The sequence below is a fragment of the Bombina bombina genome, chromosome 4 (assembly GCF_027579735.1).
Source record: "Bombina bombina isolate aBomBom1 chromosome 4, aBomBom1.pri, whole genome shotgun sequence".
NCBI classification, from domain to species: domain Eukaryota; kingdom Metazoa; phylum Chordata; class Amphibia; order Anura; family Bombinatoridae; genus Bombina; species Bombina bombina.
In genome coordinates this window covers 76,616,126-76,639,882 of record NC_069502.1, presented here as the reverse complement: position 1 = coordinate 76,639,882, position 23,757 = coordinate 76,616,126, and the positions used below count along the sequence as shown (strand labels likewise).

The 23,757-nt window shown below is 38.9% G+C and overlaps 1 protein-coding gene across 5 annotated transcripts in view; it reads left to right on the top strand.

The window, feature by feature from the left end:
• NCOA1 (nuclear receptor coactivator 1) overlaps nt 1-21,572 on the top strand; it is a 581,392-nt gene extending 559,820 nt beyond the window's left edge. For all 5 annotated transcript variants that reach the window (XM_053709523.1, XM_053709524.1, XM_053709519.1 and 2 more), the window contains exons 17-21: nt 892-1,306; nt 10,461-10,635; nt 11,060-11,243; nt 12,571-12,660; nt 15,691-21,572. In XM_053709523.1, coding sequence (XP_053565498.1) covers nt 892-1,306; nt 10,461-10,635; nt 11,060-11,243; nt 12,571-12,660; nt 15,691-15,858 — 1,032 coding nt within the window. In that variant the 3' untranslated portion in view covers nt 15,859-21,572. The remainder of the gene's footprint in view (nt 1-891; nt 1,307-10,460; nt 10,636-11,059; nt 11,244-12,570; nt 12,661-15,690) is intronic.
• Nucleotides 21,573-23,757: the final 2,185 nt, after the last annotated feature.

The window sequence follows — 23,757 nt, the reverse complement described above, 5'->3', positions numbered from 1 at the left end:
GAGACGTCAATAAATCTATAAAGCCAAAGCGCACAAAAACTACAGTCTTTATAGATGGAAAAGACTTGTATGGTAGTTCTCGTAGTGTAGAAAAAGATAGGGTCCACCTTCAAATATGCTCCAAATGTGGATATATCGAGGAAATAGATGTAAGCTTACTCGCTACAACCTCAATCATATGAGGTAAGTCAGACATTCAGGAGGAGGACAATGGCCACTGCTTGTCATCAGCCAGGCATTCCAATCCGGAAGGAGACTCTTTATGATGGTTGAATCTCAAAAGGGGAGTATTTCCAAAGGGAAAGAAATACAATATTTCATAGTGTGATACTGTTAAACTTTAAAACGATTTATTGTAGAAGAACAGATATAAACTCACACTTTCCAACCTCAATCGGATATGAGGTAAGTTACAGGCAAAAACCAAACAGGACTGTTGCAGTATAGTTCAATGCAGATGTATGCTGAGGTACTTGGATACAAACACTAAAGAATGTTCAGCGTAAAATCCAACGCGTTTCGAAGTAATAAAATACCTTCTTCATCAGATGAAGAAGGTATTTTATTACTTCGAAACGCGTAAGGAATCTAAAAAGGGCTGTTATGTTTTTAGAATAACTGGTGATTACACTCTGAATTTTCGTGGACCCGGATTTTATATTGAGATTTTACGCTACATAAATACAAGTAAAGTTAGTGTATGTATATATGTATTTATATATATTTTTTTTTTTTGCTAGAATGCTGTTCCATGTATGTTCCATCTATGTAACACATGTTCTGTAAATAATTTCTATAAAAGAAACTTATGTCTCCATTGCCTTCTCCCTAGCTTTATATTACATTATATTGAGTATGTTGTTGACTGACTGTGTGTTTGTGTCCCATCAGCCTCCACTCAATGCTCAAATGTTGGCCCAGCGTCAGCGGGAACTGTACAGTCAGCAGCATCGGCAGCGGCAGCTTATGCAGCAAAGAGCTATGCTCATGAGGCAACAGAGTTTTGGGAACAACTTGCCCCCCACAGCTGGACTACCAGTAACTATGGGGGCCTCCAGGCTCCCTCAGGGACCCCCACAGCAATTCCCTTACCCTCACAGCTATGGTACGAACCCTGGAAACCCACCCCCTTCTACCAGTCCCTTTTCAACCCTTGCAACTAGCCCTGAGGCAACACTCCCAAATCGTGGGGGAGGAAGTGGAGGTGGCATAGTAAACAGAGGCATGATGGGAAATGTCGGAGGACAGTTTGGCTCTGGGATGAATCCTCAGATGCAGCAAAATGTCTTCCAGTATTCAGCAACAGGTATGTCTACAATAAATCAGCCTTATTAGAAATTACTTCATGCTGATAGACTGTATACAAAAAAAGTAATTACTACTTTTATTTAAAGGGACACTGAACCCAAACATTTTCTTTCGTGATTCAGATAGAGCATGAAATTTTAAGCAACTTTATAATTTACTACTATTATCAAATTTAAAGAAATGCAAGAATGTAAGTTTAGATGCCGGCCCATTTTTGGTGAACAACCTGGGTTGTCCTTGCTGATTGGTGGATAAATTCATCCACCAATAAAAACGTGCTTGTGCAGAGTACTGAACAAAAAAAAAGCTTAGATGCCTTCTTTTTCAAATAAAGATAGCAAGACAACGAAGAAAAATTGATAATAGGAATATATTAGAAAGTTGCTTAAATTTGCATGCTCTATCTGAATTACGAAAGAAAAAATTTGGGTTCAATGTCCCTTTAAAGGGACAGTAAAGTTATGGTAAATCTGCTGTACCTGCAAATAGCTAGTCAAATGTTTGTTTTTAATATAACTTTAATTTAAAAAGTAAGTGGTTTTCTGTTTAAAAGTTGTTAAAATGTAATATTACTCACTGTTTATATTGTTCCTCCGTCCTTTTAATAAACAACTTTTTTTTCTTTTTATTACATTTTATGTATTTATCCATATGAAATGTATAACAAGGGTATATATACACTCACATGTGGTGAAGCACTGGAATTAGTGCAATACAGGCAAGCCAGATCCTCTGAGTTGCCCGGCTAACTCTCCTCTGGTCTCAGAGCAGGGGACCACGTCTGCCCACAATTCCACTGCCGCCTGCAAATGCCAAATGCTGGGGTTAAATCCTCCTGGTTGGACTCAAAGAGCTTATTTTCCACACTTCTGGTCCCTGTTTGAATATTCGCTGTATTAAACAAAATAGCCACTCAGTTCTGTGTCGGAAAAGAACTGAAATGAGAGGCGAGTTAGCCGGGCAACTCAGAGGATCCCGGCTTGCCTGTATTGCACAAATTCCAGTGCTTCACAACATGTATGTGTATATATACCCTTGTTATACATTTCATATATCCTCACACTGTTATGCTATGTGGCGCCTTCTTTACCTAAATATGTGTGTGTCTGTGTGTATATATAGAGACCGCATTCGTAGGTCTTAAAAAAAAATCCACCTCAGTGATTGTTAATCGTAACGTTTCGGGGTTTCCCCCTTTGTCAAATATATATTATGTGTGTGTATATATATATATATATATATATATATATATATATATATATATATATATATATATATATATATATATATACAGGGAGTGCAGAATTATTAGGCAAGTTCTATTTTTGAGGATTAATTTTATTATTGAACAACAACCATGTTCTCAATGAACCCAAAAAACTCATTAATATCAAAGCTGAATAGTTTTGGAAGTAGTTTTTAGTTTGTTTTTAGTTATAGCTATTTTAGGGGGATATCTGTGTGTGCAGGTGACTATTACTGTGCATAATTATTAGGCAACTTAACAAAAACAAATATATACCCATTTCAATTATTTATTTTTACCAGTGAAACCAATATAACATCTCAACATTCACAAATATACATTTCTGACATTCAAAAACAAAACAAAAACAAATCAGTGACCAATATAGCCACCTTTCTTTGCAAGGACACTCAAAAGCCTGCCATCCATGGATTCTGTCAGTGTTTTGATCTGTTCACCATCAACATTGAGTGCATCAGCAACCACAGCCTCCCAGACACTGTTCAGAGAGGTGTACTGTTTTCCCTCCTTGTAAATCTCACATTTGATGATGGACCACAGGTTCTCAATGGGGTTCAGATCAGGTGAACAAGGAGGCCATGTCATTAGATTTTCTTCTTTTATACCCTTTCTTGCCAGCCACGCTGTGGAGTACTTGGACGCGTGTGATGGAGCATTGTCCTGCATGAAAATCATGTTTTTCTTGAAGGATGCAGACTTCTTCCTGTACCACTGCTTGAAGAAGGTGTCTTCCAGAAACTGGCAGTAGGACTGGGAGTTGAGCTTGACTCCATCCTCAACCCGAAAAGGCCCCACAAGCTCATCTTTGATGATACCAGCCCAAACCAGTACTCCACCTCCACCTTGCTGGCGTCTGAGTCGGACTGGAGCTCTCTGCCCTTTACCAATCCAGCCACGGGCCCATCCATCTGGCCCATCAAGACTCACTCTCATTTCATCAGTCCATAAAACCTTAGAAAAATCAGTCTTGAGATATTTCTTGGCCCAGTCTTGACGTTTCAGCTTGTGTGTCTTGTTCAGTGGTGGTCGTCTTTCAGCCTTTCTTACCTTGGCCATGTCTCTGAGTATTACACACCTTGTGCTTTTGGGCACTCCAGTGATGTTGCAGCTCTGAAATATGGCCAAACTGGTGGCAAGTGGCATCTTGGCAGCTGCACGCTTGACTTTTCTCAGTTCATGGGCAGTTATTTTGCGCCTTGGTTTTTCCACACGCTTCTTGTGACCCTGTTGACTATTTTGAATGAAACGCTTGATTGTTCGATGATCACGCTTCAGAAGCTTTGCAATTTTAAGAGTGCTGCATCCCTCTGCAAGATATCTCACTATTTTTTACTTTTCTGAGCCTGTCAAGTCCTTCTTTTGACCCATTTTGCCAAAGGAAAGGAAGTTGCCTAATAATTATGCACACCTGATATAGGGTGTTGATGTCATTAGACCACACCCCTTCTCATTACAGAGATGCACATCACCTAATATGCTTAATTGGTAGTAGGCTTTCGAGCCTATACAGCTTGGAGTAAGACAGCATGCATAAAGAGGATGATATGGTCAAAATACTAATTTGCCTAATAATTCTGCACTCCCTGTATATATATTATATGTGTGTGTGTGTGTATATATTTCTTTTGCATGATGTACCGAGTCCACGGATTCATCCTTACTTGTGGGATATTGTCCTTCCTAACAGGAAGTAGCAAAGAGAACACCACAGCAGAGCTGTCTATGTAGCTCCCCCCTTAACTCCAACCCCCCAGTCATTCTCTTTGCTGCTCTAAGCTGGAAGGGTAAAGAGAAGAGGTGTTAAACTGTTAGTTTTTATTTTCTATTCAATCAAGAGTTTGTTATTTTTAAATGGTACCGGTGTTGTACTATTTACTCTCAGGCAGGACATAGATGAAGATTTCTGCCTAGAGGATGATGATCTTAGCATTTGTAACTAAGGTCCACTGCTGTTCCCACAGAAGCTGAGGAGTATAGGAAAACTTCAGTGTGAGGAACGGTTTCTTGCTATACAGCAATGAGGTATGTTCAGTCATATTTTCTGCAGAGACTGTGTTAACTCAGAAAGGCTGACAGTGTCCCCATTAGGGGAAGGGTAAGCAATAATCCTAGTGTTATCAGAGGTTTTTACTAGCTTGCATAAAGGGTTAATTTTTTGTGGGCACTCAGTTTGTTATGTGAATTTGGGACAAATGTTTTTGTGTCTGGGAGTAACGTTTTCAGTTTTATGGGACATTTGCTTGAGGGTTCTTTGGGGTTGTTTATAACCCACATGGCTTTCAGGCAAGGTTTGTTAGTTTTGTGTAGGCCCCAGCAACATCGAGTGAGGTGGGCGGGGCCTAGCATTTACAAGCAGCAAGCAATTTCTCCTGAGGTCCTGATTGTCTTCTGAGGGACTAATTGAAGCTTTAAACCCCATATTATCGTTTCCTAACGGCAGGTAGGGCCACGGCAGAGCTGTGGCAAGGTGCTTTAGGGGTTTTTAACCGGTTTTAGACCATTATCAATCCGTTTTTTTCATTTGGGGGTCTATTGCTTTTTTACTTGTGGTGCAATCCTTCTAAAGCTTAGTCGGTACACTGTTAAAATTTCGGAATTTTTGAAGCAATTTTAACCTGTTTTGCAGTTTGTGTATGCCTTTTTTTCTCTTAAAGGTACAGTACCGTTTTTGCAAATTGTGTTTTTTTCATTAAATAAAGTGTTTTCCAAGCTTGCTTGCTTGCCTGTTAAACATGTCTGACACTGAGGACACTCATTGTTCAATTTGTTTAGAAGCCATTGTGGAACCCCCTCTAAGAATGTGTCCCAATTGTACTGATATGTCTATAAATTGCAAACAGCATATTTTGACTTATAAGAATTTGGCATTAAACGATTCTCAGACAGAAGGAAATCAGGTTTCGCCATCTAGTTCTCACCAAATGTTACAACCAGTTACGCCCGCACAAGCGACGCCAAGTACTTCTAGTGCGTCTAATTCTTTCACCTTGCAAGATATGGCTTCAGTTATGAACCCTCACAGAGGTTTTATCTAAACTGCCAGGGTTGCAAGGGAAGCGCAGTTGCTCTGGGTTAAGAACAAATGCTGAGCCTTCTGACGCTTTTGCTCAGGGAGGTTTTAGCTACTCTGGATGATTGTGACCCTATTGTCGTTCCAGAGAAATTGTGTAAGATGGACAAATATTTAGAGGTTCCTGTTTACACTGATATTTTTCCGGTCCCTAAGAGGATTTCGGACATTGTTACTAAGGAGTGGGATAGACCAGGTATTCAGTTCGCTCCCCCTCCTGTTTTTAAGAAAATGTTTCCCATTTCTGACACCATAAAGGACTCATGGCAGACTGTCCCTAAGGTGGAAGGAGCTATTGCTACTCTGGCTAAGCGTACAACTATACCTATTGAAGACAGTTGTGCTTTAATTGATCCTGTGGATAAAAAGTTAGAGGGTCTCCTAAAGAAAATTTTTGTTCATCAGGGTTTTCTTCTTCAACCAATAGCGTGCATTGTTCCGGTAACCACTGCAGCTGCTTTTTGGTTTGAGGCTCTAGAAGAGGCTCTTCAGATGGAGACCCCACTAGATGATATTTTGAGCAAGAGGGGAACTTTGCTCAACCCAAGCCAACCTGTAGACCTAATCAGGCTTGGAACAAGGATAAACAGGACAAAAAGCCTGCTGCTGCCACTAAGTCAGCATGAAGGGGTAGCCCCCGATTCGGGACCGGATCTAGTAGGGGGCAGACTCTCTCTCTTTGCTCAGGCCTGGGCAAGAGACGTTCAGGATTCCTGGGCAGTAGAAATTGTAACCCAGGGATACCTTCTAGATTTCAAGGATTCCCCTCCAAGGGGGAGGTTCCATCTTTCTCAATTGTCTGTAAACCCGACAAAAAGAGAGGCGCTCTTACGCTGTGTAGATGACCTTTTTACCATGGGAGTGATCTGCCCAGTCCCAAAAGCAGAGCAGGGACAGGGGTTCTACTCCAATCTGTTTGTGGTTCCCAAGAAAGAGGGAACTTTCAGACCAATTCTAGATCTCAAGATCCTAAACCAATTCCTAAGAGTCCCATCCTTCAAGATGGAGACCATTCTGACTATTTTACCATTGATCCAGGAGGGTCAATATATGACTACCGTGGACTTAAAGGATGCATATATACACATTCCTATCCACAAAGATCATCACCAGTTCCTCAGGTTTGCCTTTCTGGACAAGCATTATCAGCAGTCTATATCCCAGGAGTAGAGAACTGGGAGGCGGATTTTCTAAGTCGTCAGACTTTTCATCCGGGGGAGTGGGAACTCCATCCGGAGGTGTTTGCTCACCTGGTTCAGCTATGGGGCACACCAGAATTGGATCTGATGGTGTCTCGTCAGAACGCCAAACTTCCTCGTTACGGATCCAGGTCAAGGGATCCTCAGGCAGTACTGATAGATGCTCTAGCAGTACCCTGGTCGTTCAACCTGGCTTATGTGTTTCCACCTTTTCCTCTCCTTCGTTTGATTGCCAGAATCAAACAGGAGAGAGCTTCGGTGATCTTGATAGCTCCTGCGTGGCCACGCAGGACTTGGTATGCAGACCTGGTGGACATGTCATCTCTGCCACCATGGACTCTGCCACTGAGACGGGATTTTCTCATTCAAGGTCCATTCCAGCATCCAAATCTAATTTCTCTGCAACTGACTGCGTGGAGATTGAACGCTTGATTTTATCAAAGCGGGGTTTCTCTGAGTCGGTCATAGATACCTTGATTCAGGCTCGAAAGCCTGTTACCAGGAAAATCTATCATAAGATATGGCGTAAATATCTTTTTTGGTGCGAATCCAAAGGCTACTCCTGGAGTAAAATCAAGATTCCTAGGATTTTGTCTTTTCTCCAAGAGGGATTGGAGAAAGGATTGTCAGCTAGTTCCCTAAAAGGACAGATATCGGCTCTGTCTATTCTGTTGCACAAGCGTCTGGCAGATGTCCCAGACATTCGGGCTTTTTGTCAGGCTTTAGCTAGAATTAAGCCTGTGTTTAAATCTGTTGCTCTGCCATGGAGTTTAAATTTAGTTCTTAGAGTTCTTCAGGGGGTTCCGTTTGAACCCATGCATTCCATGGATATTAAGCTTTTATCTTGGAAAGTTTTATTCCTAGTTGCTATTTCTTCAGCTCGAAGAGTTTCTGAACTATCTGCATTACAATGTGACTCACCTTATCTTGTGTTCCATGCTGATAAGGTGGTCTTGCGTACCAGGCCTGGGTTCCTACCTAAGGTTGTTACTGACAGGAATATCAATCAGGAGATTGTTGTTCCTTCTCTGTGTCCTAATCCTTCTTGTAAGAAGGAACGTCTGTTGCACAACTTGGACGTGGTTCGTGCTTTGAAAGTCTATTTACAGGCAACCAAAGATTTTCGTCAAACATCTTCATTGTTTGTTGTCTATTCTGGAAAGCGGGGTCATAAGGCTACGGCGACTTCTCTTTCCTTTTAGCTGAAAAGCATCATCCGTTTGGCTTATGAGACTGCTGGACAGCAGCCTCCTGAAAGGATTACAGCTCATTCTACTAGAGCGGTAGACTGAGAACAAAGAAGGGGTGCACAGGTGGATGTAATCACCCATAGAAAATACAAAACATGGAAGGGAACTGCACTCAAAGACCGGATCAGGTACACATCCTGTGACTCGGCAACATCCAGCCCTGGGTGCTAAATAGCACTCCAAAAAAGCTGTGATGTCACCAGAGCCTGTGTTAGGGACTCAGGCAATGGAAAGGACCTTGACGTGGTGCCTGAGTTTTCCCATTTGGCCAGATGCGGTAACTAACCTTTCCAGTTGTGATTTTATCTTAGCTGTGAGCTAGCTGGTGAGTGCTGGGTGCTTCTATGTGTTGTATTACTTTTTATTTGTAATCCCCTTGTTTCTTGCACCCATTCCGGACTGGGGTTAACTGCCTGTGGCTCTGGTGACATCACAGCTTTTTTGGAGTGCTATTTAGCACCCAGGGCTGGATGTTGCTGAGTCACAGGATGTGTACCTGATCCGGTCTTGGAGTGCAGTTCCCTTCCATGTTTTATATATATAAAACATGGAATTATTAGGCAAATGAGTATTTTGACCACATCATCCTCTTTATGCATGTTGTCTTACTCCAAGCTGTATAGGCTCGAAAGCCTACTACCAATTAAGCATATTAGGTGATGTGCATCTCTGTAATGAGAAGGGGTGTGGTCTAATGACATCAACACCCTATATCAGGTGTGCATAATTATTAGGCAACTTCCTTTCCTTTGGCAAAATGGGTCAAAAGAAGGACAGGCTCAGAAAAGTCAAAAATAGTGAGATATCTTGCAGAGGGATGCAGCACTCTTAAAATTGCAAAGCTTCTGAAGCGTGATCATCGAACAATCAAGCGTTTCATTCAAAATAGTCAACAGGGTCGCAAGAAGCGTGTGGAAAAACCAAGGTGCAAAATAACTGCCCATGAACTGAGAAAAGTCAAGCGTGCAGCTGCCAAGATGCCACTTGCCACCAGTTTGGCCATATTTCAGAGCTGCAACATCACTGGAGTGCCCAAAAGCACAAGGTGTGCAATACTCAGAGACATGGCCAAGGTAAGAAAGGCTGAAAGACGACAACCACTGAACAAGACACACAAGCTGAAACGTCAAGACTGGGCCAAGAAATATCTCAAGACTGATTTTTCTAAGGTTTTATGGACTGATGAAATGAGAGTGAGTCTTGATGGGCCAGATGGATGGGCCCGTGGCTGGATTGGTAAAGGGCAGAGAGCTCCAGTCCGACTCAGACGCCAGCAAGGTGGAGGTGGAGTACTGGTTTGGGCTGGTATCATCAAAGATGAGCTTGTGGGGCCTTTTCGAGTCAAGCTCAACTCCCAGTCCTACTGCCAGTTTCTGGAAGACACCTTCTTCAAGCAGTGGTACAGGAAGAAGTCTGCATCCTTCAAGAAAAACATGATTTTCATGCAGGACAATGCTCCATCACACGCGTCCAAGTACTCCACAGCGTGGCTGGCAAGAAAGGGTATAAAAGAAGAAAATCTAATGACATGGCCTCCTTGTTCACCTGATCTGAACCCCATTGAGAACCTGTGGCCCATCATCAAATGTGAGATTTACAAGGAGGGAAAACAGTACACCTCTCTGAACAGTGTCTGGGAGGCTGTGGTTGCTGCTGCACGCAATGTTGATGGTGAACAGATCAAAACACTGACAGAATCCATGGATGGCAGGCTTTTGAGTGTCCTTGCAAAGAAAGGTGGCTATATTGGTCACTGATTTGTTTTTGTTTTGTTTTTGAATGTCAGAAATGTATATTTGTGAATGTTGAGATGTTATATTGGTTTCACTGGTAAAAATAAATAATTGAAATGGGTATATATTTGTTTTTTGTTAAGTTGCCTAATAATTATGCACAGTAATAGTCACCTGCACACACAGATATCCCCCTAAAATAGCTATAACTAAAAACAAACTAAAAACTACTTCCAAAACTATTCAGCTTTGATATTAATGAGTTTTTTGGGTTCATTGAGAACATGGTTGTTGTTCAATAATAAAATTAATCCTCAAAAATACAACTTGCCTAATAATTCTGCACTCCCTGTATATATATATATATATATATATATATATATTATATGTGTGTGTGTGTATATACTGTGTGTATATATATATATATATATATATATATATATATATTATATGTGTGTGTGTGTATTGTGAACATATTAAAGCATATCCTGTGTATTTTTTTTAAATAAGACCTACACTAAATATAAAAGGAAGTGCAACTTCAATTATTAATTTAAATGTAAAAGCTGTTATCAATAAATGATGTGTATAGATACCATGGCATTGCATAAGACTGACCTTTTTATCCTGCAGGTATCGGCCAGCAAGCAGACCCTACATTTGCTCCATCTCTGAGTCCTACCAGTCCGCTGATGTCGCCTGGCATCACTCCATCTCAGAGTCCCATGCTTCAGCAAACGCCGTCTACTCCAGGGTACCAGTCACCTGACCTCAAAACGTGGCAGCAGGGAACCCTGGGAAACTCAAGGTGAGACAAATCATTTTCAAGATTAAAGTGATGAAGTTACATGTTATAGGAAGAAGTTAAAAATAAAGGGCCAGCAAACTAAATTCTCAGTTTACTTCCTTACATTTATATTAGCTTTTTAATGGATATGAATTTTTAACGATTGTCATTATCAGAGTTTATAGCAACACAAAGTATGATGTTATGTGATGCACATGAAAGGATATCACAAGTACACTATATATTTTGTATTAGCCACTTTTGTAGCCTTGTTGTTATGTAACCATAGTAATAATTGTACATAAGAGTTGGAGAGCAATATAGTTACTGGGTCAAATAGAATAAACTAAGTTGAGAACCATTAATAACTGTGTATAGGAAGTGGACAGTCAGGCTATGTCAGCCACTCACCTGTTGTTTCTGACGTTCTGCCTCTCTATTGCAGCGTTTTCACCCAGTCAGGGCAGACCCAGACTACACCCGGCCAGCAGGGAATGTACAACAACATGAGCATCACCGTGTCTATGGGAGGAGCAAATGCAGGTGTACAAAACATGAATCAGATGACTGGACAGATGCAGATGAGTTCCCTGCCCATGCAAACCATGAATTCAATGTGCACAGATCAGGTCAGTGACAACTGTAAAATAATAATAGTAAGGGGGCCGGTTTGGTACAACCAATCAGAAGCTTATAGTCACACTGGTATGCACTAATCATAGCACACCCTTGAGTTGCCAGAGAAGAGACTGAAGAACCTCAGCACATGCGCAACACACCCAAGATTTCAGTTATGACAGACTGAAACTCTACGTATACATGCGTAGATAACCACTTATTTTCTAAACCCAGATATTGCATAAATAAAAGTAGGCTTTAACATTTTAATAGCTGGAATGGAAATAATTCATGAAACATAAGACATCAGTTCCATGTCAACGTGATAGCTCAACATTGTTTCATAATCCGTTTGTGTGTATCTTTAAAACACAGCAAAATACTCAGTGCGAGTTTTGCTAACTAAATGACATTGACTCGCTGCGTCTGCTCCAGAAATAAATCTAGATTGGCTTCTTTATATGGAAGGGGAGCTTTGCAATTGCAAAACGATAGCAGCAAAAAGGGGTAAATTTATTCAGAATATTTTACAACCAACTAGTATTTTAGTTTATTGCGCGACTACAGATAGATATTGTGACTACACAGTGTTTTAAAGGGACATTCCAGCCAAAACTGGAATCCACATGGATGTATTTAATATAAATGTATTAGCAAAAATGCTTCTATTAAAAGCCATAGCTGTTTCAAAAGTGTATTTAAGTATGCACCGTGCACCAGCATTTTAAACACAGCTCTTGCTCAGAGAGCCTAAGGTGCTTGTGCCATCTGGTAATGACTCAATGAGTTAATTGCTGACATGATACAAGGCCCACTGGTGCTCTGAGCAGCTGCAGTATTTAAAACGCTGGTGCACTGAGAACATCTAGCTCTACTTCACATGCACGTGCAGAGAAAAATGTTATCACTAAAACAAGTGATAACTTTTACTAGATGCATTTTCGCCAATACATGTATATTGCAAATATGTTTCTATTAAAAGATGTAATTCATCTATGTGCATTTAAATTTTGACGGAAATGTCCCTTTAAGTGTTGTATAGTGGCTGCACTGCAAAGGATTGTGGGTGTTTTTTCGGTTACTAATTTAAACAGGAAAGACACCGTTTGTAGCAGAACATACTCATAATGATGTCTCTTCATTGGCATAAATAGAGCTATAAAAATGAGCGATCTTTGTGTGGTTCTGCAGAGATATCACTAAACCTGAACACCTAGTACATAGATACTATCCCTGAGCTAAAGCTATAATGTTACCCTGTAAGCCAATCCCCTCATGTAATAGAAATGCAGCTATTTTATGTATTTAATAAATACACAAATGTCTTGTTTGCAATAGGTGAGTGATCCAACCCTGAGACCTAGCGGGCTTTATTGCAACCAGTTATCCTCAACAGATCTGCTGAAATCTGAGCAGGACACAGGCCAGGTACAGTAAATAACAGCCAGGCATACACACTGGAAGAATTTAAGGAACAGTAAACACTTTGAGATTGTAATATAAAATCTTTATTTATATATAGTGGGGGAAAAAAACTTTTCAATATACTTTCATTATTTATTTTGTCCCAATATCCTGTCATTTCAATTTAGAAATTGTGGGTTTTCTAATTCCCCTTTCCATAAAGAATTGGGTGATGTGTTGAAACCTAGGTTTTCCCTTATCCTCTGCTGAGGATAATTAAAGGGACACTGAACCCAATTTTTTTCTTTTGTGATTCAGATAGAGCATGGCATTTTAAGCAACTTTCTAATTTACTCCTATTATCAAATTTTCTTCATTCTCTTGGTATCTTTATTTGAAATGCAAGAATGTAAGTTTAGATGCCGGCCCATTTTTGGTAAACAACCTGGGTTGTTCTTGCTGATTGGTGGATAAATTCATCCACCAATGAAAAAGTACTGTCCATAGTTCTGGATCAAAAAAAAAGCCTAGATGCTTTCTTTTTCAAATAAAGATAGCAAGAAAACGAAGTAAAATTGATAATAGGAGTAAATTAGAAAGTTGCTTAAAATGTCATGCTCTATCTGAATCACGAAAGAAAAATTTGGGTTCAGTGTCCCTTTAAGGATAAACTGCAAGCATAGAGCATTGTTAAAGGGACATGAAACCCATTTTTTTTTCTTTCATGATATAGAAAGAGCATGCAATTTTAAACAACTTTCTAATTTACTTCTATTATCTAATTTGTTTTATTCTCTTGATATTCTTTGCTGAAAAGCATATCTAGATAGGCTCAGTGGCTGCTGATTGGTTGCTGCACTTAGAAGCCTCATGTGATTGGCTCACCCATGAGCATTGCTTTTTCTTCAACTAAGGATATCTAAAAAATGAAGCAAAATAATAGAAGTAAATGGGATTGTTGTTTTAATTTGTATTCTCTTTCTGAATCATGAAATAAAATGTTTGGGTTTAGTGTCCCTTTAAAGGGACTTTAAACCAGGGGCGAAACTACAGGGGGTGCAGAGGTCGCAATTGCGACTGGGTCCCCAAGGGTGGGGGCCCAGCTTCAAAAAATTTTTTTTCTTGGACAATAAAAAATGTTGACCTCCCACTGCCTACACTGATATCATGTGAGTGTGACATGATGCTTCACTAGTGTCTCTGACACCATTGGTGTTTATGTGTGTGTGTGTGTATGTATGTGTGTATGTGACTGTGTGTGTATTTATGCATGTGTGTGTGTGTGTGTATTTATGTGACTGTGTGTGTATTTATGTATGTGACTGTGTGTGTATTTATGCATGTATGTGTGTGTGTATGTATGTATGTGACTGTGTGTGTATTTATGTATGTGACTGTGTGTGTATTTATGCATGTATGTGTGTGTGTATGTATGTATGTGACTGTGTGTATTTATGCATGTATGTGTGTGTGTATGTATGTATGTGACTGTGTGTATTTATGCATGTATGTGTGTGTGTATGTATGTGACTGTGTGTGTATTTATGCGTGTATGTGTGTGTGTATGTATGTGTGTGTGTGTGTATGTGTGTGTGTATGTATGTATGTGACTGTGTGTATTTATGCGTGTATGTATCTATGTGACTGTGTGTGTATTTATGCATGTATGTGTGTGTGTGTATGTATGTATGTGACTGTGTGTGTATTTATGCATGTATGTGCGTGTGTATGTATGTATGTGACTGTGTGTATTTATGCATGTATGTGTGTGTGTGTGTGTATGTATGTGACTGTGTGTGTATGTATGTGTGTGACTGTGTGTATTTATGCATGTGTGTGTGTATGTATGTGACTGTGTGTGTATTTATGCATGTATGTGCGTGTGTATGTATGTATGTGACTGTGTGTATTTATGCATGTATGTGTGTGTGTGTATTTATGCATGTATGTGTGTGTGTGTATTTATGTATGTGTGTGTGTGTGTGTATATGTATGTATGTATGTGACTGTGTGTGTATTTATGCATGTATGTGTGTGTATGTGTGTATATGACTGTGTGTATTTATGCATGTATGTGTGTGTGTATGTATGTGACTGTGTGTGTATTTTTGTATGTGTATGTATGTATGTGACTGTGTGTATTTATGCATGTATGTGTGTGTGTGTGTGTATTTATGTATGTGTGTGTGTGTGTGTGTGTGTATATGTATGTATGTATGTGACTGTGTGTGTATTTATGCATGTATGTGTGTATGTGACTGTGTGTGTATTTATGCATGTGTGTGTGTGTGTATGTGACTGTGTGTGTATTTATGCATGTGTGTGTGTGTGTATGTATGTATGTGACTGTGTGTATGTATGTGACTGTGTGTGTATTTATGCATGTATGTGTGTATGTGACTGTGTGTGTGTATATATGCATGTGTGTGTGTGTGTATGTATGTATGTGACTGTGTGTGTATGTATGTATGTGTGTTTGTGTATGTTTGTGGAACCAGCAAATTACAGACCTTGTTACTACAGCATGGGGGGCAGGGGGTAAACAGTGTCCCTATACAGTACCACTATATACAGTACGTGGGGGGTTGGACCATGTCACTGACTACTGTGGTCACTTTATAAAGTACTGGGGCGGGTAGGGGCAGGCCAGCCATCTCACCGGCAGATTACAGACTGTGTCACTGACTCACTATATACAGTATTGGTGGGTTAAACAGTGTCACTATACACAGTAATAGGGGGTCAGACCATCTCACAGACTGTGGGCACAGGGTACCTCCTTTTGCAGACGTAATCTGATTCACATTTTTTTTCTGTGTTAAATGTAAAAAAAAAAAAGATATGTATCAAATTCACTTTTTTGGGGGGCCCTTCTTAGATTCTTGCACCTGGGCCCTGTGGTTTCTAGTTACGCCTCTGCTTTAAACCCTGATAAATAAAACTATTTTAACATTGGAATATTCTTGTTCATTTATATAAAGAGAAGGGCTTGTTGGTCTCCTGTGCTTATTAACAACTTACTAATATTATTCTCTCTCTTCATTGATCTTCTAGGTACAGCAGGTACAGGTATTTGCTGATGTTCAGTGCACGGTGAACCTTGTGGGAGGTGACCCTTACATGACCCAATCAGGACCCATCTCCTCGCAGAAAACAACCACAGGACCCCAGACGCAACAGTCTCAGCAGAAGAGCCTCTTACAGCAGTTGCTCACGGAATGACAACTCATCCAAAAAAGGCCTGAAGAAGGCTCGAGACTTGAATGAAAACACAGACTGAGTTATAGAAATATATTACATATATATTCTATATTTTTCTGAGATTTTTGATATCTCAAACTGCAGCCATCCGGAGTTGGAAGACTGCGGAACACATTGGTGTATGGATTTGAGGAGAAATTGAATTCTCTTACGTTTGCCGCAGTTTTTTCCTTTTCCCTTCACCCCGTCCCCTTCGGATAACGCTTGGACAGCGTCTGATGTTCGGAGAGAGAAAGAGAGAAAGCTGCGGGGCTGGACAATCGGACCTTGGGTCCCCTTTCGAGCCAAATGACAGATAATACTTATTTTTGTACGCAGTCGCTGTTATGACACTGAATGGATTGGGCGTTTAGGCGCTCCAAGAGAATGTCGTTGGAGGACTCAGTTTCAGCTGGTACTGTCACTGATATGGAACCTAAATGGAGAAGAGGGTTCTTGGTAATTTACGGGTGGCGGGGATGGGGGAAACAAAGATAAAAAGTATCTATATATTATATCGAGGTAAAGCGCATCTTTGTTGCAGCTGAAGTGCATTTGTAGAGGTATCTCTGGCTTGTATGTACAATCATGTTTTTTCTAAGTGGGAGGCCTGCTTTGCGCATATTTTAGGGCCTATTTTGTACCCCTTTGCTGCTGGAGCAGCAGGTGGGTTAGCCCGCAATATTTTCATGAGGTTGATGAATTTCTTGAAAATACATGAAAATCTTTTCTTTATAGTAGAAAAAGTCATTTCAAATATTTAATTTAACTGAATTTTTTACCCATTATTTGAACAGAAGGGGCAGCAGAGATTTGAAAGTAATCTATAGTGTAGACAGGCCATCAGGCTGGGCTAGCGGGATAATATGGTGAGACTGCATAGTCTGGTAAGAACCATAACTGGACAAGGGACTAATGCCGTTAGCGAGACACTTGTCTACATTATCACTGCAAGAAGATATAGGCCAGCAAGATCGAATGCAAATTCAATCAATCTTTGCAGTGATTCAGAAGCGGAGATTTAAGAAACTTTGCTTTTGTGATATTGCTTATTACTTACAGAGACATTTACTATGGTCCAGCCTAGAAAAAAAACACAGAAGCTTGCAATGAAATAATTGTGAGTTCCATGGCAGGAACACAAGTTAATAAATAAGGTAAAATCATTCTTGGCAAAAAGCAGAACGTAAATGGAGGTAAAGTTGTTCAGCTGAAATATACAGCAAGTACCAACAGGTTCTGTTGACTTTGGATGTGCAAAGTGTTTGGTACATTTAAAATTAATTTGAGACGCATAAAATCCTTAATCTTTCTACTGTCACAAGAACTTAGAGCAAAGTGCAGATATGTTTGGCGGTCAGTGAGTTAATTGCATAAACTTCACTTTGGTCACCAGGAAATAAATACAGGTAGTTTCATCAGAAATTTAATTCACCTTATTGATGAGCTTAAAATGAAAAATGTATTATATTTTTCTGCAATAGCTTAGATAGTGCATTATGAAAAAATGTTATTCTGTATAGATAGTCACCTTACAACTTCACAAACCTCTGGTTATGTTAGTGCCACGCTTTATATTAAAGCAAGCATCATGCATTCTAGGGTGGCTCATTGTTTCCTACTTATAAATTTGGCACATTTTACGTAGTGTCAATATTCTTATTTGTTTCTGTCAGTAGTGTGATATTATTATCATTTATTTGTAAAGCACTGCCAAATTCCACAGCATTGGGTACATGAGTAGTGCTTCACAATGACACAGATTCATAATACAAAAATAACCCCCAAGTTATAAATCTACAGAGATCGATATTGAAAATGTAAATACTTTAAACCTACGAGCAGCCATAAGAAAAATGATTGGGTCTGTTATCGATAACATAAGCAGCCTAGACAGTAGTTATGGGAACTATAGTGATCACACCACAATGCCAAATTAGTGGATATCAGAGTCATCTTGCACCTGAGATCCTGGTTTTCTATGTACATAGTAAATATATCAAGTGTAATGACTGTACCTCCCCGGATATGGGTAGAACCCAGTAAGGTAAATACAAAGCCCTATTTATGCAAAGGAGTAATGTATCTGTAATGATGGAGACCACACACGTGAAGACATATAGTACAGTCACTACAGTTATTGGTATAAAACTAAAAGTGCTATTGTGTCAGTATAAAAATAAACAAGCCATAGAGTGATGTATATGCTAAACCATTTAAGTCTATATATATATATATATATATATGGTATATATACATGCATAGTATTTATATCAGACATTAAGAACTGCACTAAAAAAAATAAATGTCTTATAAAAATTTAAAACTGGCATTTTTGATTTTAGCAAAATTTGTTTTGCAGTGAAAATTCTTCCCTATTAAAGTCTGTAGTGCATATCTATTTTATTCAGGTTGCTGAAACTAATCAAGGACATATATAAATGAGTTCCTGCTCTCTAAGTAATTATTGTGTAGAATGGTGACAGTTTGGGGATGGGATGTTTCCAACCCCAAAGATAAATTACAAGGACAGCAGACAAAAAAAAAAGTTTATTTATCACACATAATCAACATTCAGTTATGAGTTTAATGTCTCTAAGAAATACAGAAATATGTGCCAAACCTCTGTAGGGTGTTTATACGGCTCAAATAGATGCACACTTATGTTTATGTACTGAGAAACTGTTAAATCCGGCTTAGCCTTTAGGTACTAAGAAGAGGCAAAACTAACTAACTATATATATATATATACACGTGTGTGAGAGAGAATGAGACTATATCTTACCAAGGTTAAAGGAGCCCTTTCAAATCTCTGCTGCCCATTTAAAACAAAAAAATGGTGTCATCCCTTTTACTGCAAAACAGTACCCACCACTGAGCATCAGAAGGGGTTTGAAAAAATGAATAAATAAAACAAGGTTGGTTTGTGTAGAGTTCCTGCAACCGGCTTTCAGATGTCTAGTATAAGATACACAATTGCTTTAACCTGCTGCTAGGACCGTGTATACCCTCCAGACTCGCCATTAATCCATAACAATATAACAAATCTCAGGATATTCCTACTGTCTGTAGCCTGCAGCAATATCATGCAACAGGATTTTTTTTTTTTTCCGTTTGTTTTTTTGTTTTCTAACAAGCAGGGGCTACTATAATATTTTTTTTTCTTTTTACTGTACATTGAAGGAAATTACTATTTACACCAGTATTTTATATTATTTTTTTTTTTTTTGTGGGAGGGATATTGTTTTTGTTTTGTTTTGTACGCATTGTTTTATTCTGTGTCCAGATTGTTCTCAGGCACTGCCTTTCTTGTTTTTCTTTTATTCAAAATCCTTGTTAAGTACCTCAACTCATTCTTACTAAGTACCTCAGCTATTAAAAAAGTGACATTTGCTTTGCTAGCAGAAAGACCTGAACCACATTGGAATGTAGTAGTGACTTATCATCTGAGAGTGAAGTGCAGCTAATACGTGTATACCTCCTTTACAAAATAGTATAACGTTCTGACAAAATACTACAGCTGCAAAACAAGCTTTCACTTATATATTATACATATTTTTTCCAATTTGATAAATTATTGTAACCATCTCTAGTTATTCCATAATAGTCCTGTGCCCATATACCACCTTGCAAATTTGTGGGCTATGCTTTTATTTCAGGCAGGGGTGGCAAGCCTTTTTGAGAATGTTTGCTCAAATTGGCAATAAACTTATAGAAACATTCTTTGGCAAGTAGTATGGCAATAAATCAGGATGCCACCGCTTTCCATATGCCAACAGATTTACTGTGTGCCTACTTGGGCAAGTTCGTGTGGCAAGGTTCGATACACCCGTTTTTTAAATACTTGACTGCTTTAGCGGAAACTGTTCTAAACTGATAGGACAGTTTGTAATGGCCTCAAATGAAATACAATTGTATTGATAAGTTATGCTACAAATGATACCACTGATTTCATCCTTACTGCACCTTTTGAGGCAAGTTCATTCATATGCTTGGCAGCCATTCATATCTACACGTGACCCTATGCAATCTGATTGGGTGTTGCCCTATCACTCCAGTGGGATGGGAAATGGTCAAACTTATAATGTAAAATAGAGCATTAGTTTAAAAGCCAAATGTTTATTTAGAGCAGTTTTCTGCTTGCTTTGTCCTTTTAAACAAGCCTACCCTTCTATCACATCATTGCATACTGAGGTAGGAACAAGCATGTGTCGTGAGCACTGTATGTGTTATTTTGTTGCAAACACTGCTACCATATAGTGCTTAAGTCACTGAATCCCATGCCCTTTTAAAAAAAAAAATCCTAGAGATGTGAAGTCCGTGCAACTGGAAGATTAATTTGGCACATGGACACAATTATGCACTTGCTCGTAGCAGAAAAGTTACCGACTGCACGTAATGGATATCTATAAGGTGGTAATTGTCATTTGTGTGTTTGTGTCCTGGGGATATTCTGCTTGCAACTATGTCCATAAAATTACATTTTACAAAAATAACAGAAAAAAGTGCTTATCTTCAAAACAATGGGCAGTGCCTTTGAATGAAAGCTTCAGTAACAGAACATGTTAAATGTGCTGCTGCAGATAAAATACTTGCTGTATATATAATGCTCAGTATACATCCTGAAAGTCTTTTACATAGTGGGCAGGCAACATCTGCTTTATCCAAAACCTAACTTTTTAAACTTAAAAAAATAAATAAAAAAAATAACCAGCATGTCAACATGTTGATTTATTATTTTTTTGCTTCAGAATGGACCTTGTTCTTAAATCCTACTGTTTTTGAAATAAAAAAATAAATTAAAAAAAATAAATAAAAATATACATGGCTCGTACACTTAAGAATTTCAGTAACTTGCTATGTACAGTTTTGTTCTTCAATTTTGAATCAAAATTCTTTAGCCAGCTGCTTTTTCGTAATGTAAAAAGGTATGATAAGTTTCAAATATTTTATATTGCGATTTGTTTCTTAAGAAAAAAGAAGAAAAGAAAAAAAAAAGTAAATACCAGGATTTTTCATATTTTATTTTCCCTTCAATAAAGAATGTTTAGAAGTTTTCTTCTGCATACAAAATAATTCCCTAAAAAAATTAAATGTTTTATATTTTGTTTGAAATAAATGCTGGCTATTGATCACAAATACGATAAAATAATTTATTCTAAAAAATAACTGATCTTGCTTTTAATTATGTAAGGAAATCTGCATAGCGAATTAAATACGTTTAAATTTATTGCTTCTATTTTCAACACTTAATTCTTTTATGGGGAAAGATAAGAATGTACTTAAGGTGGAAAATGAATCAATCTGACAATTGATCAAATATAATTTCAGATTAACTTGTTATAGAGCAAATAGAATTTTAAAAAGGCAATTTGCTCAAAAAACATAAATATGTTATAATATTTCTTCATATGAAGAAAAAAATACAGTAAAGAAAGAGCAAAGAATGTAAAATGATTTATGAACCAGTCTGGTTTCATAGGGACCCGTGGCATGTTGCCAAGTGTGGGCCCTAGCATCAGACAAGGTTAAACTCGTCACTGCCAGGGAGGTTTGCCATTCTCTGTAATGTATTGCAGGTCTCTCTGGCAGCAGGGTTATGGTGGCTGAACAATATTGCTTTTGCTGTTATATTATTGGCTTTGTTCAATGTTTAATTATTCTGTTTATTGTAAATAAAGTCATTTAAAAAATCATGTTTTATATTCATGTATGTGTTTTGGGGGAATGGTGGTTAGTTGTAGAATACAGACATATAGCAAAAGTAGCAAAGTATTCTGGTTAATACCTGTCTGCATAACTTTTGAACTCATACATTTAGACATTTTGAGTCCAAAATTTCACTTAAAAGTTAAAATATTTTTCTGTAGTTTGCACCTAACTTGTTTTGTACAGCACAATAGTCACACGCCATTAGTTAAAGAATACGCACATATCCTACACTAGCAGGAGCTAGCTGCTGATTGGTGCCTGCACACATTTGTCTCTTGTGATTGGCTAACTAGATGTGTTCAGCTAGCTGTCTGTAGTACAATGCTGTTCATTCAGTAAAGGATAACAAGATAATGACGCACATTTGAATACAGAAGTAAATTGGAAAGTTGTTTGAAATTGTATGTTCTATGCAAATCATGAAATAAATTTTGGGGTCTCCTGTCCCTTTAAGGGCAGTTAAAAAAAGAGGAAATAGATTTGGGAATTATACAGATGCTTTAATGTTTTGCAAAAATGTAATAGTGTAGCAAGTAAGGGCAGAACGCTACTAAAAACAGAATTTATGTTTACCTGATAAATTACTTTCTCCAACGGTGTGTCCGGTCCACGGCGTCATCCTTACTTGTGGGATATTCTCTTCCCCAACAGGAAATGGCAAAGAGCCCAGCAAAGCTGGTCACATGATCCCTCCTAGGCTCCGCCTACCCCAGTCATTCGACCGACGTTAAGGAGGAATATTTGCATAGGAGAAACCATATGATACCGTGGTGACTGTAGTTAAAGAAAATAAATTATCAGACCTGATTAAAAAACCAGGGCGGGCCGTGGACCGGACACACCGTTGGAGAAAGTAATTTATCAGGTAAACATAAATTCTGTTTTCTCCAACATAGGTGTGTCCGGTCCACGGCGTCATCCTTACTTGTGGGAACCAATACCAAAGCTTTAGGACACGGATGAAGGGAGGGAGCAAATCAGGTCACCTAAATGGAAGGCACCACTGCTTGCAAAACCTTTCTCCCAAAAATAGCCTCAGAAGAAGCAAACGTATCAAACTTGTAAAATTTGGTAAAAGTATGCAGTGAAGACCAAGTCGCTGCCCTACATATCTGATCAACAGAAGCCTCGTTCTTGAAGGCCCATGTGGAAGCCACAGCCCTAGTGGAATGAGCTGTGATTCTTTCAGGAGGCTGCCGTCCGGCAGTCTCGTAAGCCAATCTGATGATGCTTTTAATCCAAAAAGAGAGAGAGGTAGAAGTTGCTTTTTGACCTCTCCTTTTACCAGAATAAACAACAAACAAGGAAGATGTTTGTCTAAAATCCTTAGTAGCATCTAAATAGAATTTTAGAGCGCGAACAACATCCAAATTGTGCAACAAACGTTCCTTCTTCGAAACTGGTTTCGGACACAAAGAAGGCACGACTATCTCCTGGTTAATGTTTTTGTTAGAAACAACTTTTGGAAGAAAACCAGGTTTAGTACGTAAAACCACCTTATCTGCATGGAACACCAGATAAGGAGGAGAACACTGCAGAGCAGATAATTCTGAAACTCTTCTAGCAGAAGAAATTGCAACCAAAAACAAAACTTTCCAAGATAATAACTTAATATCAACGGAATGTAAGGGTTCAAACGGAACCCCCTGAAGAACTGAAAGAACTAAGTTGAGACTCCAAGGAGGAGTCAAAGGTTTGTAAACAGGCTTGATTCTAACCAGAGCCTGAACAAAGGCTTGAACATCTGGCACAGCTGCCAGTTTTTTGTGAAGTAACACAGACAAGGCAGAAATCTGTCCCTTCAAGGAACTTGCAGATAATCCTTTCTCCAATCCTTCTTGAAGAAAGGATAGAATCTTAGGAATCTTTACCTTGTCCCAAGGGAATCCTTTAGATTCACACCAACAGATATATTTTTTCCATATTTTGTGGTAAATTTTTCTAGTTACAGGCTTTCTGGCCTGAACAAGAGTATCAATAACAGAATCTGAGAACCCTCGTCTTGATAAGATCAAGCGTTCAATCTCCAAGCAGTCAGCTGGAGTGAGACCAGATTCGGATGTTCGAACGGACCTTGAACAAGAAGGTCTCGTCTCAAAGGTAGCTTCCATGGTGGAGCCGATGACATATTCACCAGATCTGCATACCAAGTCCTGCGTGGCCACGCAG